The sequence below is a fragment of the Lepidochelys kempii genome, chromosome 5 (genome assembly GCF_965140265.1).
Source record: "Lepidochelys kempii isolate rLepKem1 chromosome 5, rLepKem1.hap2, whole genome shotgun sequence".
Lineage (NCBI taxonomy): Eukaryota > Metazoa > Chordata > Testudines > Cheloniidae > Lepidochelys > Lepidochelys kempii.
The window spans coordinates 17,015,914-17,033,883 of record NC_133260.1 but is presented as its reverse complement, the minus strand read 5'-3'; the positions used below and the strand labels follow the sequence as shown (position 1 = coordinate 17,033,883).

General features: G+C 41.9%; 1 protein-coding gene across 2 annotated transcripts in view; it reads right to left on the bottom strand.

The window, feature by feature from the left end:
- Positions 1–17,610, bottom strand: part of SMAD4 (SMAD family member 4) — a 30,890-nt gene extending 13,280 nt beyond the window's left edge. Inside the window, exons 1-3 of one of the 2 annotated variants that reach the window (XM_073343557.1) lie at positions 17,257–17,610; positions 1,813–1,975; positions 391–759 (exon numbers count right to left, since the gene is read on the bottom strand). In XM_073343557.1, the coding sequence (XP_073199658.1) occupies positions 391–639 (249 nt within the window). In that variant the 5' untranslated portion in view covers positions 640–759; positions 1,813–1,975; positions 17,257–17,610. The remainder of the gene's footprint in view (positions 1–390; positions 760–1,812; positions 1,976–17,256) is intronic. The other variant, XM_073343556.1, reaches the window with a different exon arrangement.
- Between the last annotated feature and the right edge of the window lie 360 nt (positions 17,611–17,970).

Here is a 17,970-nt window from a genome sequence, read left to right as displayed (position 1 = left end):
AACACAACAAAAGTGGTGGGAATTCACAAGTTAGATGAAATTGCAAACCACAGCCTCCCAGAAGTCTGTTGATAAAAATTATGGGAGAAACTGTAGAATTTTATCTCTAGATTAAAAAGCTAATACCTTAGCAGGATGTGAAATGGTCTTTCTATGTAACCTGTGGCATATACATTTGAAAAAACAGGTATTAGTAGAAAAATGGTAAATGTTATGGGGGCAAACCCAACAAACTGTCTGCATATGGGTTTCTATTGCCTCCAAGGCAGGGAAAATTATGCCATAGAGCCACTCTGCCTCTGTGGTGCACCCCAATCCTATTACACCCACTTTTGCTACCACGCAACTAGTATACGTAGAAAAAATACCCGTGTCTGTATCTGGACTAACCTGAAGTCTTCCATCCAGTGTTCTCTGTATTGTAACACATTTACTAGGATGAGCTCCATTTGTAGTTATAGCTGTAATCAAAGAATCCAATTCATCTTTTTTCTCCTTTAGCTTTTTAACTAAGCTTTCGATTGCTCGTTTTGCAAAAGTTTCACTCTCTCCACCTTGCCGATGGCACATCAAGCTGTGAACAATGCTCAGACAAGCATCATTACTTGTTGGTGTGTTAGTAATAGACATATTGTCCATTTGGAACAGCTTTTTCTGGCAGATCAAATATGCCTGGAATCCTTTTTAAAGCTGTATTTTCAGGCTAGCGAACAAGAGATGATCAAAGAAAATGTCAGGCACACGGGGTCTTGGGCAAACCTAGGGAAGAAAAATACACCTACTGTAGAAGAGTTTTCATAAAGCATTAATACATCACAGCTTGGAGGTGATAAACATGTTATCAAAGCAATGGATAATTTAACAGCATATTAAAACTAACCACAACAGAACCAGTACCTTGGCATTATGTTTCAACTTTTTAGAGAAACTTTCATACAAAACGTTTTATTATAAACGAAAAAATATATTTATAATCAGTTTTGACAACAAAATGATCATATATTATATATCTATATATAATTTGATGAGAAAAGGCGCTGAGTAGACAAATAACCTTGAGTGAGTGGGCTCTGATTTGGAAAAAGAGGGCCAAAAAGACTGATTTGTAGTACCTCATATGAGTAAGATTAAACAAAAGACAGATTGGGTGGGTATAAATGTTGGGGAAATTGTTCGGAAACAGATAATTTTTCATGTATTTGGTAGACATGTCCATTATTAAATGTACTGGATTGTGATCTGTAAGCAAATATTATAAATTGTTGGAATTAAATTTTCCAGTGTTAGAAGCTGCTGGACTACCAGTAGCTTTTTAGTGGAAAAGAATAAGTTGCCCCAAGTTAAAGAAATCGTTAAAAAAACTGAGATACTACTATTAGAAAGTTGATGTATCAAGTATGTATGCAATTTATAGACAAGGTTTCCTTCCTGTGAGTGCTACTATATTTTCTACAACCTATGTCTATAAGATGTTACAGACCAGTCAGCTTAACTTCTGTATCCGGAAAAATAATGGAGCAAATAATTAAACAATCAATTTGCAAATACCTAGACGATAATAAGGTAATAACAGTCAGCATGGATTTGTCAAGAACAAATCATGTCAAACCAACCAGATAGCTTTCTTTGACAGGGTAACAACCCTTGTGGATGGGGGGAAAATGGTAGCTGTTTATATCCTGACTTTAGTAAGGCTTTTGATACTGTCTCGCATGACCTTCTCATAAACAAACAAGGGAAATACAACCTAGATGGAGCAACTATAAGGTGGGTACATAACTGGTTGGAAAATCGTTCCCAGAGAGTAGTTACCAGTGGTTCACAGGCCTGCTGGAAGACCATAACGAGTGGGGTCCCACAGGGGATCTGTGCTGGGTCCGGTTCTGTTCAATATCTTCATCAATGATTTAGATAATGGCATAGGCAGTAAACTTAAAGTTTGTGGACGATACCAAGCTGGGAGAGGTTGAGAGTGCTTTGGAGGATAAGATTAAAATTCAAAATGATTTGGACAAACTGGAGAAATGCTCTGAAGTAAACAGGATGAAATTCAGTAAGGACAAATGCAAAGTACTCCACTTAGGAAGGAACAATCAGTTGCACACAGACAAAATGGGAAACGACTACCTAGGAAGGAGTTCTGCGGAAAGGGATCTGGGGGCCATAGTGGATCACAAGCTAAATATGAGTCAAAGGTATAATGCTGTTACAAAATAAGCAAACATCACTCTGGGATGTATTAGCAGGAGTACTGTACGCAAGACACAAGAAGTAATTCTTCCGCTCTACTCAGTGCTAATTAGGCTTCAACTGGAGTATTGTGTCCAGTTCTGGGTGCCACATTTCAGGAAAGATGTGGACAAACTGGAGAAAGTCCAGAGAAGAGCAACAAAAATGATTAAAGGTCTAGAAAACATGACCTATGAGGGAAGATTTAAAAAATTGGGTTTGTTTAGTCTGGAGAAGACAAGACTGAAAGGGGACATAACAGGTTTTAAGTACATAAAAGGTTGTTACAAGGAGGAGGGGAAAAAAATTGTTCTTCTTAACCTCTGAAGATAGGACAAGAAGCAATGGGCTTAAATTGCAGTAAGAGCGGTTTAGGTTGGATATTAGGAAAAACTTCCTAACTGTCAGGGTGGTTAAGCACTGGAATACATTGCCTAGGGAGATTGTGGAATCTCCATCATTGGGGATTTTTAAGAGCAGGTTGGACAAACACCTGTCAGGGATGGTCTAGATAATACTTCGTCCTGTCTTGAGTCGAGGGGACTGGACTAGATGACGTCTCGAGGTCCCTTCCATTTCTATGATTCTATGTTTCCGGCCCTTCTGGTTTTAAAGAAAACGCTTACACAATTTAGGATACCACACTATGGTCTGACTGAGCATGCAACCAAATAATATTATTTTGGAGTTGAATTTTCCCAGTCATCCAAATAGGACGATTCCCAGGAAGGCTAATTAAAATAGCTAAAATACCACTGGTTCACCACTTCACTATTCAGTGATGCAACTGAACAACTAGCAAGTGTGTTTATCCAAATCAAACAGATGTATCCTGGTACTCTATAGAAACTGCTACAGAAATATCCATGTCCCAAAATGGTTAAACAAGCAGATACTTCATTTTGATTGAGGATCCATGGAAAATAGCTTTTAAAAAAAGTAGCGATGCCAGCTTCAAAGATTTAAAGATAAACACCCCCCATTTCTCCCCTGCCACTGCAAAAAAATGACTTGCAAATTGTAACGTCTGGGCACTTAAATGTAAGTTTAATCATGCCATCTTACTGGAAGCTGATAAACTTTAGTGATCTAGCAACTTCAAGCTGCATGTATCCCCAGAAAACTGGGACAATTCCCCCCTTTGCAACTCCACCACTGGTAGCTATAGCATAGACAGAACTCATGTATTTCTACCACTAAATCACCCAAACCTAGTTTGATGATTTGGTGGTAAAAAATGCCTCTGTCCTGTTTACCCTACAGCTTCCACTGGTGGAAAACTGTGTGCCATCTGCCACGCTAAGACCATGGAGAAGGCTATAAACTCAGGGTATAGCTACATTAAAATGCTACAGTAGCACAATCATAGTGCAGTAGACACTTACTACAGGAACAGATGAGGTTTTTCCATTGCTGCAGCAAACCCACCTCTCAGAGGCAGTAGCTAGACAGACAGAAGAGTCTTCTGTCAACCTATCAGTGTCTACACTGGAACTTAGGTCAGCTTAATTACATTGCGCAGGGCATAAAAATTTTCACAACCCTGAGGTACGTAGTTAAGTTGACCTAAATTTGTAGCATAGACCAGCCCTCATACTGCAGGCTTAAATTTTCATGAAGCAATATTTTGAATATTACAAAAACAAATTAAGAGTCATTTTTTTCCTTTTATGAATTTAGCACAAATATATAAGTTAATGAAACTATAACTGTTCTATCTGTTCAATATTTATTCTCTTCAATTTCAATTTGAATTCAAAGCTCTATAGCAAACTTGATACAAATGAATTAGAACGTCAGATACCTTTCCCCATCTGTCCATTTTCAGGAGTTTTTCAAAACACACTTTTGGACGTGAAATTTCTCCGTTTTCCAAAAAGTCTCAGTAAAATGTTCTCAGCTATTCAAGTTACTCCTTAATAAGTAGTGTTCCAGATAGAAACACATAATAAAGTGAATCTACCTAATTGAAAACTTAAATACTTAAATGACTAAAGATAACAGCCAACATTTAGAAATAAATGCCTGAAAATTATACTCTTTGAACTTGATCTTGCACCACTGAAGTCAGTAAGAATTTTGCTACTGACTTCCATAAGAGTAAGATCAGGCCCTTGAATCCTTATTTAATCATTTAAGTGGCCTGATTTTCAGAAGTGTTGAGCCACCCGCCAGCAGCCACTGAAGTCCATAGGAGCTTCTGGCTGCTCAGCACTTTTGAAAGTCAGGCCACATATTTAGGCATTTGAATACTTTTACACATTGGTAAAGAGTTCAGAGTAACAGCCCTGTTAGTCTGTATTCGCAAAAAGAAAAGGAGTACTTGTGGCACCTTAGAGACTAACCAATTTATTTGAGCATAAGCTTTCGTGAGCTACAGCTCACTTCATCAGATGCATACTGTGGAAAATATAGAAGATGTTTTTATACACACAAACCATGAAAAAAATGGGTGTTTATCACTACAAAAGGTTTTCTCTCCCCCCTACCCCACTCTCCTGCTGGTAATAACTTATCTAAAGTGATCACTCTCCTTACAATGTGTATGATAATCAAGGTGGGCCATTGCCAGCACAAATCCAGGGTTTAACAAGAACGTCCGGGGGGGGCGGGGGACAAACAAGGGGAAATAGGTTACTTTTTATAATGAATCAATCATTCCCAGTCTCTATTCAAGCCTAAGTTAATTGTATCCAATTTGCAAATTAATTCCAATTCAGCAGTCTCTCGTTGGAGTCTGTTTTCCAAGATTTTTGGTGAAGGATAGTCACTTTGAGATCAGAAATCGCGTGACCAGAGAGAGATTGAAGTGTTCTCCGACTGGTTTGTGAATGTTATAATTCTTGACATCTGATTTGTGTCCATTTATTCTTTTACATAGAGACTGTCCAGTTTGACCAATGCACATGGCAGAGGGGCACTGCTGGCACATGATGGCATATATCACATTGGTAGATGTGCAGGTGAACGAGCCTCTGACAGTGTGGCTGATGTTATTAGGCCCTGTGATGGTGTCTTTTGAATAGATATGTGGGCACAGCTGGCAACGGGCTTTGTTGCAAGGATAGGTTCCTGGGTTAGTGGTTCTGTTGTGTGGTTGCTGGTGAGTATTTGCTTCAGGTTGGGGAGCTGTCTGTAGGCAAGGACTGGCCTGTCTCCCAAGATTTGTGAGAGTGATGGGCGTCCTTCAGGATAGGTTGTAGATCCTTGATAATGTGTTGGAGGGGTTTTAGTTGGGGGCTGAAGGTGACGGCTAGTGGCATTCCGTTATTTTCTTTGTTGGGCCTGTCCTGTAGTAGGTGACTTCTGGGTACTCTTCTGGCTCTGTCAATTTGTTTCTTCACTTCCACAGGCGGGTACTGTAGTTGTAAGAATGCTTGATAGAGATCTTGTAGGTGTTTGTCTCTGTCTGAGGGGTTGGAGCAAACGCGGTTGTATCGTAGAGCTTGGCTGTAGACAGTGGATCATGTGGTGTGGTCTGGGTGAAAGCTGGAGGCATGTAGGTAGGAATAGCGGTCAGTAGGTTTCCAACGCATTATCAAGGATCTACAACCTATCCTGAAGGACGACCCGGATCCGCTCTAGGTAAACGCTGGGAGGGGGAGGGGAGCTGGCGGGCCGCAGAAAATAACCCCGAGTGTTTGAGACCCCTGGCTTAACATCTGCTGTGAGCATGAAGCTTTGAAATCATTCATTTGGATAACAGGGGCTGAGAAAAAAAATGCTTTTAACACAGTATTGCACGTAACTACAAAATTCTAAGAAATATGTCTACACTTAAAACACTATGGTGGCACAACTGCAGCCACACCACTATAGCACTTGACTACAGAGTCTCCCATCACTGTAGTTAAATCCATCTCCCCCAGGGTGCTAGCTAAATTGATGCAAAAATTCTTCTGTCAACCTAGCACTGTCTACACTGGGGCTTAGCTCAACATAGCAACATAACTCCCCTGAGAGCTGCAAAGTTTTCAGTGTAGATCAGCCCTAAATAGAAGCTATATAAAGTTAGCAACCCTACAAGATACTAAATATGCTTAAGTTATGGAATTCAAAACTCAACTTTAACAGGTCTGCATTTGTAAGAAGAAAGAAGTGTGACAACTAGTGTTTTATACAGTATCTACAAACGTACTGTATCAAGTAAGGAAAAAATATTTTTGGGAGCCAATTAGATTTGGGAAACAATAGCTAAGTACTTAAAATACAGATTGAAAAAACAGCTAACCAAGATACTACTGTCCCACTGAAAAATTTATTACTAGCCAATTCTTCAAAAACCTTCCTTAGAAGTCAAACTGAACTGAAAATTCCACTGTCACACTTCTCTCCACCTGAATGAACAAAACACTAATTACTACTCAGGACTACACCGAGGTAGTGAAGGGTGATATATCCTTTTAAACTAGGCAAAGAAATTCAAAGTAGGAGGCAGCTGTTTAAAATTAACAATGGTAGGCAAGTGCCACGTGCCTCCTCATTTTCATACCTGTGGATACTTCTGCCAAAAAAAGGTTATCTGAACAAGAAAGATATAATTTGCAAGCATTTAGGTCCATCTACAATGGAAATTATATTGCCTATAATTAAAATGCTAGTAATGATTTGAGTGTTATTGACATTACTTAGTGTCTACATTGCAGTGCTGTTTCACTTCCATTATCCTCATGTCCACACAAAGCTGGTGCAAGCAAAATGTCCATTGGGAACCAATTCCCAGAACAACTGCTGTGCTATATCCCTGATAATAGCAGCCATTTCTATAAGATCACCCCAAAATGGAGGCCAAGCCAAGCTCTCAGAGGTAGGATTTTCTGTGTGAATTACTGAAAAATTCATTGCCAGTCAAGTTGCGAGGCCCAGAAAAGGAGTCCAATTTTTTCAGATGCGGTGCTTCTGGTCAGCTTGACCACAGGACAGTGAAATACAAAAAGCAACCCAGAGAACACCCAAAGGAGTGAACAATGATGGGAAAATTAGTATACCAGCTAGTCTGACAGTATTCCTTATCTACGGTAGGAAGGTAATACTACAAGTTAGCCTGGGCGAAGAACAAGTGTTTAGACTTGCTCAAAGCAGGAACAAAAAAAATGGTATGAGGCCTTTTGAATACTGGCAGCAAATCTCCGTGCAGCATGCTGAGCATTTAAGAGAGAATTATTTAATATACCAAAATTCTCCAGCATAAATGAGGCCTTAGAACAGAGGTGGGCAAATTATGGCCCATGGGCCAGACCATCCTGCTTGGCCCTTGAACTCCCGGCCGGGAAGGCTAGCCCCCAGTCCCTCCCCTGCTGTCCCCCCTCCCCTGCAGCCTCAGCTCACTGTACCACCAGTGCTCTGGGCAGCGGGGCTGCAACCTTCTGCCGAGCAGCATGGTGGTGTGGCTGGCTCCACCCGGCACGGCTGCCAGTCTGGCTGCTCTGAACGGCATGGTAAGGGAACGGGGGAGATGGGGGGCTGGATAAGGGGCAGGGGGTCCCGGGGGAGGCAGTCAGGGGACAGGGAACAAGGGAGGGATGGATAGGCGTGGTAGTCCCAGGGGGACCTGGGGTGTGGAGAGGGGGCGGGGCAGTCAGGGGACAGGTGTCAGGGGACAGGTAGCGGGGGGGTTGGATGGGGGTGGGGTCCCAGGAGGGCAGTTGGGGGGGGTCCCGGGAGGGGGCAGTCAGGGGTCAAGGAGCAGGGGGGGTTGGATGGGTGGGAGGTTCTGAGGGGGGGCAGTCAGGGGGCAGGAAGTGGGAGGGGGCGGATAGCGGTGGGGGCCAGGCTGTTTAGGGAGGTACAGCCTTCCCTACCTGGCCCTCCATACAGTTTCGGAAGCCTGATGTGGCCCTCAGGCCAAAAGGTTTGTCCACCCCTGCCTCAGAATTATCAAGAAGTTTCAACAAAGGAAGCCCCTTGACATATCCTGTGGTCAAAGGGGGGGGGGTATTTCTGCCTCTGTCTTTTTCATTCTGAAGAGGGCATGAAAAGTTTCGTTTAGTTTTTAAATAAACTTTTTCTGCTTTGATGTTAGCAATATTAGGATATGATTTCCATGCTTTTACTGAAGGACTCCTCAGAGAAGAACTGAAGTGGGAGCTTACACCCTCAGCTGAAGTACAGGAGTGTTGAAATTAAAAACAAACAAAAACTACCCCACACATATGAAAAAGCCAAAAACAATGTTTTAAATTATGACCAAAAAATCCCTCCCTCCCGCCCAACCTCAACCTCTCTTTCATGGTCACAAACCTACTAATTTGCCAGTGCTTGAGAAGTATACACCTGTAAAATCTAAAAATCTTTCAGGTTCTTCTTCATATATCAAAAAGGAAGCAAAAATAGGCACTTTTTGCCTTGACAGGTGACCTTTAACACTTTTTACAAAAATACAATCCACAAACATTTTGTCAGACTTGGTTTTAAAAAGCTGAACACTATGCCTGTCAGATATTAGAAATGAGCCATACTACATAACTGTTAAGGCAGGACAAGCTATTGTTCGGCCCAAAGCGACAGAAGGAAGAACGTGCTCTTGGTGAAGGAAAACTAGATTATATTAAGGATGGAAATGAGAAGCTAAGGAAGGATGCAACAGAAGTAGATATATGTTATCAACAGTCCAACAAATGTCTTTGGGCAAGATGGTAGACTCAGGGCCAATATTCATACATTACACAACTGATTTACACTAGCAGTTAAGACAATCACATCAGTGTAGAAGTCAATTTAATCAAGAAACAAACCCAAAATATTAAATATGACCATTTAAAATACCACTGGATAATTGCCCTAAGGTTCCCCCATTTCATTACTATTTATTATAACTGACAGCATCCACAGTATGCTAGGTGTTTTCTAAACAAATGAAGACATGGTGCCTGCCTAAAGAGTTTACATGTTTTTAAGAAACAGACCGACGAAGAGAGAAAGGTTTGGGTAAAAGGGAAATAATATTAAAGTAAAGCAAACAAGATGTAACTGATAATGCCTGGGTAAGAAAAATTTTAATTGAAATATATATTATTTCAAAGTTACTACAACCTTCTCATAATAAGACTATTAGTTTCTGTAGGCATGACAGCCAAAATGAGTCTTCAGGAGAGATCAGAGTTCTGCACGGCTACCGCCCCTTCTGATCACGTCAGGAAAAGTCCAAAGATGCTTGTGGGAGAAGCAGACAAACATCACATAAAGACTGGCACTGTGTGGGCTGCTAGCAAATATAGACATGAACAGAGTCAAGAGTGGATAAAAAGGGAGAGGTGGACTTATGAAAACATGCGCAAGAAGCTTAAATTCAATGTAGTTGTGGTGGTGCACAATGCACTTGCATATGAACCAAAAGAAAAAACAAAGGTTTCATATATGTTCATATGTGTCATATATGTTCATATGTCATATATGTATGACAAACTCAAGACTCTAACTTTTGGTTTTGTCCAGTTGAGGGACTTAAATGGTGAAAAGAGAAGAGGGGTTACTTGTTTTTCCCCAACAGTTGGTTCAAATGGAAGAAAATGCTTCACATTAGCTTGTGCATTTAACATTAGAACTCTTCCAAGGAAGAAATACTAGGTAAGCACTAGATTTTTTTAATGGCAAGTGTACAACATTAATGTGATACAAATGTTGAAGACTTACACCCTAAAAATGTAATGTGACTATTATCAGTTCTTTTACCAGTATACAATTTAAATGGAAAATATAAAAAGATAGTGCTCATCTCTCAAGATTGCCGAAGCATCACTAGCAGATATTCTTAAAACAGAGCCAAAAATGAAAAAAAAAAAAAACCAAGATCAGAAGGGGCAGAGTGAAGGCAGGAAGACAGCCATATGCTGATCTAGATCCATGCACAGAAATGAATAGTAACAGTATATGAGCTAAAGTTTGAAACAGTTAGAACCCAAATTAAATTCTTATATTTTCAATGTAATGGCCAACAGCCAGGAAGATGCATGTTTAACTGTCTCAGAGGAGGTAATTCATCCCCTTTAAATGCTGCCAAATTGAATAACTGTCTCAAAACATCGCTAACATTGAAACAGATTTCTGATTAAGCCAAGGTGAGAAAGCTGCAGCAAGACTAGACTGAACAGTATTTTTTTTTTTTTTTGGTTCTCAGATAATTATTTCATCCTAAAGGATACATTTCTAACTGAAACATAATTTAATGGCATTTTTAAAGCTTTAGATAGGTGCCTAGTGGGATTTCCAAAGGTGCCTAGGTGCCCAGTTGCACATTTACGCATCTAAATACCTTTTAAAATCTGGCCCAAAGTTCTTGTCTTATTTCTGGAAGCAAGATTTCAATCCACTGAGGTCTCAGATAAATGATCACTCTCCACATTACAAATTGACTGAAAGGGTTTGCCATAAATGGCAGCCTAATCTCTTGAACTAAATGTGCAACACCACAAATTAGTTTTCCCTCCTGCTCTGTTATAGATGAAAAAAACCTGTTATACCAGAAAAAATTATTAAATAACAATCTTCTGAATATTAATATAGATTCAAAGGTAATGTACAATCTGACATTGGACTTCAACAGCTGCGGCTCCCCCACCCCAAGCTAGGTGCTAAAGAAATGATCTGTACCTTGGAATATCAGACAAAGCTCTTATGGCACAGCTAATACAGTTGTATTTAGCTCAGTAAATGAATGGGTTAGTGTTCTCAATTCAACCATAGTGCAGAAGTGATATTTTATGACATACATTTGAGTGCCCCCCCCAAGCCTCCAACCAACCAAAATGAAAAGGGTTGAAAACACAATGCTTACAATGTAGCCAGTCGTAACTATGAAAACCTTAGCTTTTTATTTCCTGATGTCTGAGCCTTTAAATTAGGAACCTTAAATTGAGGTTCTCCTCTGAAAAATTACTTTGTAAAAAGACAATTCCAGGGTTCCATTCTGATGTGTTTCAATCATATCCTAATCAAGTACTTTCATACCTGACCAGGGGTCTCAACGTTAATCTGTGTTCTTTCCTTGTATATAACAATCAATTATTAAGGACCGTTAGCCCAAATTACAACCGTGACAATTTCACAGATTGAGAAAAATCCTATTGTCCAGCACCCTGAGACAAGCAGAAATACTATAAGCATCAGGTTTTCTGCCTGCCAGACAAGGAAAGGGAGGTAAACTGAGCGTCAGGCACAGCAGCATTAAGGCGCCAACGAAAAGGGTGGTTGAAGGGTCTGTGTGTGTGACTACAGCAAAAAGTAGTGATCTCTCTATAAACAGAGAGAGGAGGAGGGAATGAGCAGAGTGACTGAACTAAACTCCCAGATGTTAAGGGAGTGGGCCTAGTTGATATCAGCTACAAAAGTAATGCCCTCGAAGAAGTGTACTGCTAAGCATAGCTGAGGCAGAGTCCTCGCTTGACCGTGCTATCTGTCAGTGCTCTGACTAGAGAGATCTGTTGTGACTGGGTTTGAGATTTTCAGCTACAGATAGATTGCCTATGATTGAACTATTTATCCTTTGATAAGAAGGCCAGCAGAAGTTTATTTTTCCAGCCAACCTATAGCAGGCTGTGTATCAAGTTTTAGAGCTTTGCAAACTGGGACATTTTAGCAGCAGCTGCAACTGAAAGATAGTTTGATTTGATTTAAGAGGGAGAATAAAGATTGCAAGCTGTTGGCCACAAAAGTTAGAAAGTTTGAAGACTATTACTTTGTCAGGAAGACAAGCAACATTTTAACTTAACAACCAAGCTAAAATACACAATTTGATAACCAGCTGCTGATACAAAAACCAATTTGATTTTAGAGGGGAAGATGGTCTATTACTTTGGCCTGGTCTACACTGGGCAGTGGGGGAGGAGAAAATCGATCTAAGTTACACAACTTCAGCTACGTCATTCATGTAGCTGAAGTCGACCTACTTAGATCTACTTACCGTGGTGTCTTCACTGCGTAAGTAGACGGCTGATGCTCTCCCATCAACTCTGCCTGCACCTCTCGCCCTAGTGGAGTACTGGAATTGACAGGAGAGCGTTCGGCAGTCGATTTATCGCGTCTAGACTAGACACGATAAATCAACCCCCGCTGGATCAATCGCTGCCCGTCGATCCAGCAGGCAACGTAGACAAGCCCTTTGATACTATCTTTGCAGATGGTGTGCAAGCCAAGTTTCAACTGGATACACCTCGTGTTATTGTGCACTGAATCATCCAGAGCTCCTATTCGAGATTTTAAAATAGGTTAACTTTAGGTTTAGAAGATTTCAAAATAAATTCAAACATTTTCAAATTTTACTATAAAAAGATGACAACTTTGGGCTCTTACTGATGCCTTTCAGGCAACTGGGAGGTATATGGAGATATTCACCATGTACAGTACACTGTTTCTGCTCAGGCTACAGCACTGAAGGCAATGATAAAAAAATCATCATTTGATCATCAGCCACTTGATCTGTTTCTATAATACATTCTAAGACAAGCACATTAGTGGACACAATATACTTCATGACAGATTTCACTACTGTGACTGAAGACTAACATTTTAAGGAGACAATCTCTTATTGTTCGAGGCTTTACAAAAACTATATATTTTGTAATTTAACATTTATATTGCAGGAGCACCCAGAGGCCACAACAGGGTTGGACTCCACTGTGATGTACATCAAACAGACACACAAACTTACAATCTAATATCTAGAATACACTATGATGGAACTTTCGACGATGAAAATTCCCAGAATTGATGCCCAAAAATGTATCTTTAGGGATGGCAAATTTGAATGGGTAAATATTTCTGGTCCTTTAGAAACAAAGCTGGAAGGAAAAAATAAAATTATTTTCAACTTCCAACGGACATATTATTTATTTGTAGCAGTTGGTTATCAAACTTTCCATTTTAACTGGTTATTATGTTAGTTTCATGGTCTACTACTGCAGTGGTAGAATGAGAGTTTCCACAATAAACTTAATAAAGTGAAGCCCACAAATAAATATGCAACAAAGCACCTTTATGTCTTGGTGCAGATATGCCCAAAGGCCCCAAGTGTGGATGCTTTCCCACTCACATCAAATTCTCTCTACTTGCCTAAATGAGGAACAACAACAAACAGATTTGTAGATGCTGGCACAATCAGCACACAATAGCAACAGCAAGCACTACTACCATAGCACTAGACTGGCATGGCTACATATGACAAGCAGTAGATGGATGTTATCCATAATATTCTTTAGGCATTAGAATTTTTCTTCAATTTGAATTAAGTTAAACAACATCAATTCTGACTGTCTCACTGATGGTGGTGGCGGAAATGGCATATTCACTTATACTAAAGCAAGGACAACACAAAAGAAAATAAACAAACTTTTGCACTATTGTACAAAACACAATAAGAGGAATTCACAGAAATGCTTTGAGACAAATTCCAGTAGCAATAATATTTTATCTTAATTAAATTAACAGAAGACTACAGTTCAAAAATTCAGAGCGCCTCTTTTTCTTGTGGAAAAACTAAATCTGAAGTCTTAACTGCCTTTAGAGAGTTTATCTGTTTGTTTTTCTCAGTCTCCACCTGTACTCACCTATTACTTTCAATAACATTTTACAAGTGTAACAGATTGGCCCTGTAACTGGAACACAGTAAACCTTTCTACTGATGATATGCAAGGATCTAGCTTAGCTGTGCTACTTCTGCAAGGTTAGCAGACATAGTAGACAAAAAACCACCAACCCTCACTCTGTCACCTAAGATAACAGCTATGAATCAAATACATATATGGAAAAGATTTGATGAATAGGTACCGTGTTTATATAGTCTTTTTCAGACTAGAATCACATTTTAAAGTTATATTAATCTAAGTTTTTGTGTTTCAATTTCCCCTCCCCTCCAGCCAGCCATTATTCTTAAGGACTTGTAAAGGCCAAATAAACTCCAATTTGTACTACATACAACAGCCTGACTTTGTCAGGGAAGGAAGATGATCACTAGAGCCCTACCAATTTACAGCCATGAAAAAGGTGTCATGGGCCGTGAAATCTGGTATCCCCAACCCATGAAATCTGGTCTTTTGTGTACTTTTACCCTATATTATTCAGATTTCATGGGAGGACCAGCATTTCTCAAAATGGGGCTCCCTACCCAACAGAGGGTTTGGGGGGGGGGGAAGTCACAAGCTTATTGTAGGGGGATCACCTTCTGCGCAGCCTTCAGAGCTGGGTGGCCGGAGAGTGGTGGCTGCTGGCCAGGTGCCCAGCTCTGAAGGCAGTGCTCCGCCAGCAGCAGCGGCGCAGAGATAAGGGGGACAATACCATACCATGCCATCCTTACTTCTGTGCTGCTGCCTTCAGAGTTGGGTCAGGTCCCCTACACTGTCAAATTTCAGATCTAAAGTACCTTAAATCATTAAATTTATTATTTTTAAATTCCTATGACCATAAAATTGACCAAAATGGACCAGAAATTTGGTAGGGCCCTAATGATCACACATAATGCTGGGGCGCTGCATATTCCTCTGGGCCGCTATTCAAATTGGATTTGTTTCGAAGACCTACATCTAATCTTTGAGACCCTCAATGATCTAGGACCAGACTGTCTTAAGTTCCAAGTGTAGACAAAGCCTATGTCAGTATAACTACCTTGCTCCAGGGCATAGACGTTCCACACCCATAGCAATGTAGTTATACGAACCTAACCCCACCATTTAGACAGCGCTATGTCAATGGGAGGGCTTCCCCCACTGATATAGCTACCGCCTCTTGGGGAGGTGGAGTACCTACACTGACAGGAGAAGCTCTCCTGTTGGTGTAAATAGCATCTTCACTAAGAGCTATAATGGCACAGCTACACTGGAAGTGTAGACAAGCCCTTAGAAACACAGATGGAGAGGCTGACACTCAGACATCTGTGTTCACAAGGAATGCTACCACTGACAGAGTCAAATAAAAGTTTCCCCAAGCCTATAGTTCATGGGGTGATCGGTTAAGGCTTGTCAGTTTCATAGCCAACCATATACAAGGGAGTGATGGGGCCAGCATCACATCCAACTGCCTTTGATAGGCCCTAACACAAAGGCTCAGGTATCCAACTGCCTTTGATAGGCCCTAACACAAAGGCTCAGGTACCTATGTTGCAACCAGATGAACTGGAAGTTGCCTTTCAGTGTGAAATCAATCAAGACTTGAACCCATGACCTTCAGGATTGTAGCTGAGCACATTACCCGCTCCACCATCACACCTCTATCTCACTCTCTCTCACTGACGGAGGCCAGAGTGAGAATTTCAGGAGCCGAGGAAAGGACATGCTCAGCAGAGGGCCTTAAGATGTAGAACTCCTTAACACAGAACAAAGGAAGCCCAAAGCAAACGGTTTTCAGAGCACAATACAAACCCACCTTTTTGCAAAAGCCTTCCTTCAATAAGGATTGAACAATAACCTGGCAAAAATCTCATAAATAGAAAAAATAATGCTGACTGAACCAAATAACAGAAAGAAGAGTAAACTCTTATGGACAGATTTAGTGTAATTTTATATTTTTATTTAATGCCTTGATACCATAGCAATGGGTACTTGGCTAATGTGCGTTCTGTATTGAAAAGTGCACAGGGATAGTATTTTGTGTTAGCTCAAGCTCCCCCCCCCCTTTTTTTTTTTTTTAAATCTTCACCTCTGTGGTGAGACCAAGCATGGAAAATTCCAGCCCCAAAAGAATTTTTCAGAATACGTGCAGTTCTTTTGAAATTCTTTGCAGTCAGGTCCATTGCTCTGCTCCACCGTATGCAGATATTTCTCAACATCTATTGTGTTATTTCTTGTATAAAGTAAGTTGAATTAAACCTATCCACTTATAAAACTAATTCTAGATGTTGATCAGTTTCAGTCACATTTGTACTGATTTCTTTAGAGCTTTGCTCTGTGCATGAATACTGTTTTTAATAAATACATATACATGCCTGTAAGACAAAGAAATCAAAAATCAAAATAGGTTCATGACTATAAAGTGGAAGAAAGCCTTGTTCCAACAATCATCTAGCCAAAACAAGACAATGGCCAGAAGGAGGGTAAGAAAGATAAGCTGCCTCCCTTTTCATTACATTAATTTTGTAGTTTAGTATAACTATTTATAAATAGAATAGTCACAGAGTTTGAAAACAACTTTACCTAGTTTACAGGGACCCATACACACAAAAAGAACTGATTGGGGATTAGGATTTTATGTTAAAAAACACACAAGGATCCTAGTATGCTTAATATCTTCAAAGCATAAAGGCCTCTGGGCACCTTAAAAATAAACTAAAATATGATTTAGAATAAAAGAAAACAAGATGCGTTCAATCTCAGAGCAGAAACCAAATATGATAAAAAACACACACCACGTTTTAGAAGTGTAACTAGAGCTGTGGGCCACAGTATCAAAGAACAGAGTGGCAGGAAAGGCACTTCAATAATGAGGATGGTGGAAGAGCTTAACTGGGGATAGACTGATCAACAGGAGACTTAAGAAAAGAAACCTTCTATGCCACGGGGGGTGGGGGGGAAATAAGGGAGCTGGGGAATGGAGCAGAGTGCAGCACAAGCTGGGCACCCTCCCACAACAGGGGGAGCTCAGAGAGAGGAGCCTAATAAGTGGGGCAAGAAAATGGGGGGGGACTTGTAAACTGGAGGGAGCGGAGAAGGGAAAAGGGAGCAAGCAGGGAGGAAGGATGCTCTCCTAACGCCCCAATCCTGCAGTGGGATCAGCACCAGGACCTAGGTGTGGGTGCAAGGGTCCCCCGGCCGCAGTCCTGGGAACTCCGCACAAGGGGGGCGGCCCGTTACTGCTGGGGGGCGCCCCAGGGGCTCTCCCCTCCCGCCAACGGGGGAACCCTGGGGAGGGCCACGCCGCAGCAGGCAGAAGAGACCTCGGGGGGAGGCTGAAGAGCGCCCCTCCCCAGGACAAGCAGCCACAGGGCGCAGAAAGCCTCCGAGCGAGGGGTGGGGAGGGGGACCCGCGCTCCCTCGGAGTGGGGGCGGGGAGCACGTTCAAGGGGGAGGCGGTGTCTGATTGGTCACAACCCGGGGCGGGCGTTACCTGGGCTCTCCAGGCTCGGCTGGGCCGCGGCGGGCCCGAGCCCCCCCCCCTGCTCCCCCCGCCCCGGTGCGGCGGCCCCTGGTGCGCCTCCTCCTTAGCCAGGGGCCAGGCCCTCGGGCGGCGCGGCCTGTCTCCTCAGGGCGGCCCCGGCGGGGTGGGGGAGGAGGCGCTCACGGGCCTCCGGAGCGGGGGAGGGAAGGATCCAGCCGCCCCGTTACCGCCGCCTCCGCCGTGTTGTTGTTGCAGCTGCTGCCGCTCCGCCGCCGACACGTCCAGCTGCCTCCGCGCATGCGCAACATCCGGGCAACCCCGCCACAGCAGGGAGTCCCCCTCCTGCTTCCACCATCACTCCGGAGCGCTTGTGTTTTTTGCGCATGCGCGTAGAGGCAACCACCGTCTCTAAGGTCGCAAAGCGCCGGATAACATTTCCATGCAGGCGGGCGGGTGCTTTTTTTGTATGGGTGAAATTTTAATGTTGTGGTTTCTGTCCCCGCCGGAAGGGGAAAAAGTGAATTTTCTTTCCAATCTCAAAAAGAAAAGGAGTACTTGTGGCACCTTAGAGACTAACCAATTTATTTGAGCATAAGCTTTCGTGAGCTACAGCTCACTTCATCGGATGCATACTGTGGAAAGTACAGAAGATCTTTTTATACACACAAACCATGAAAAAATGGGTGTTTAGCACTACAAAAGATTTTCTTCCCCCCGCCAACC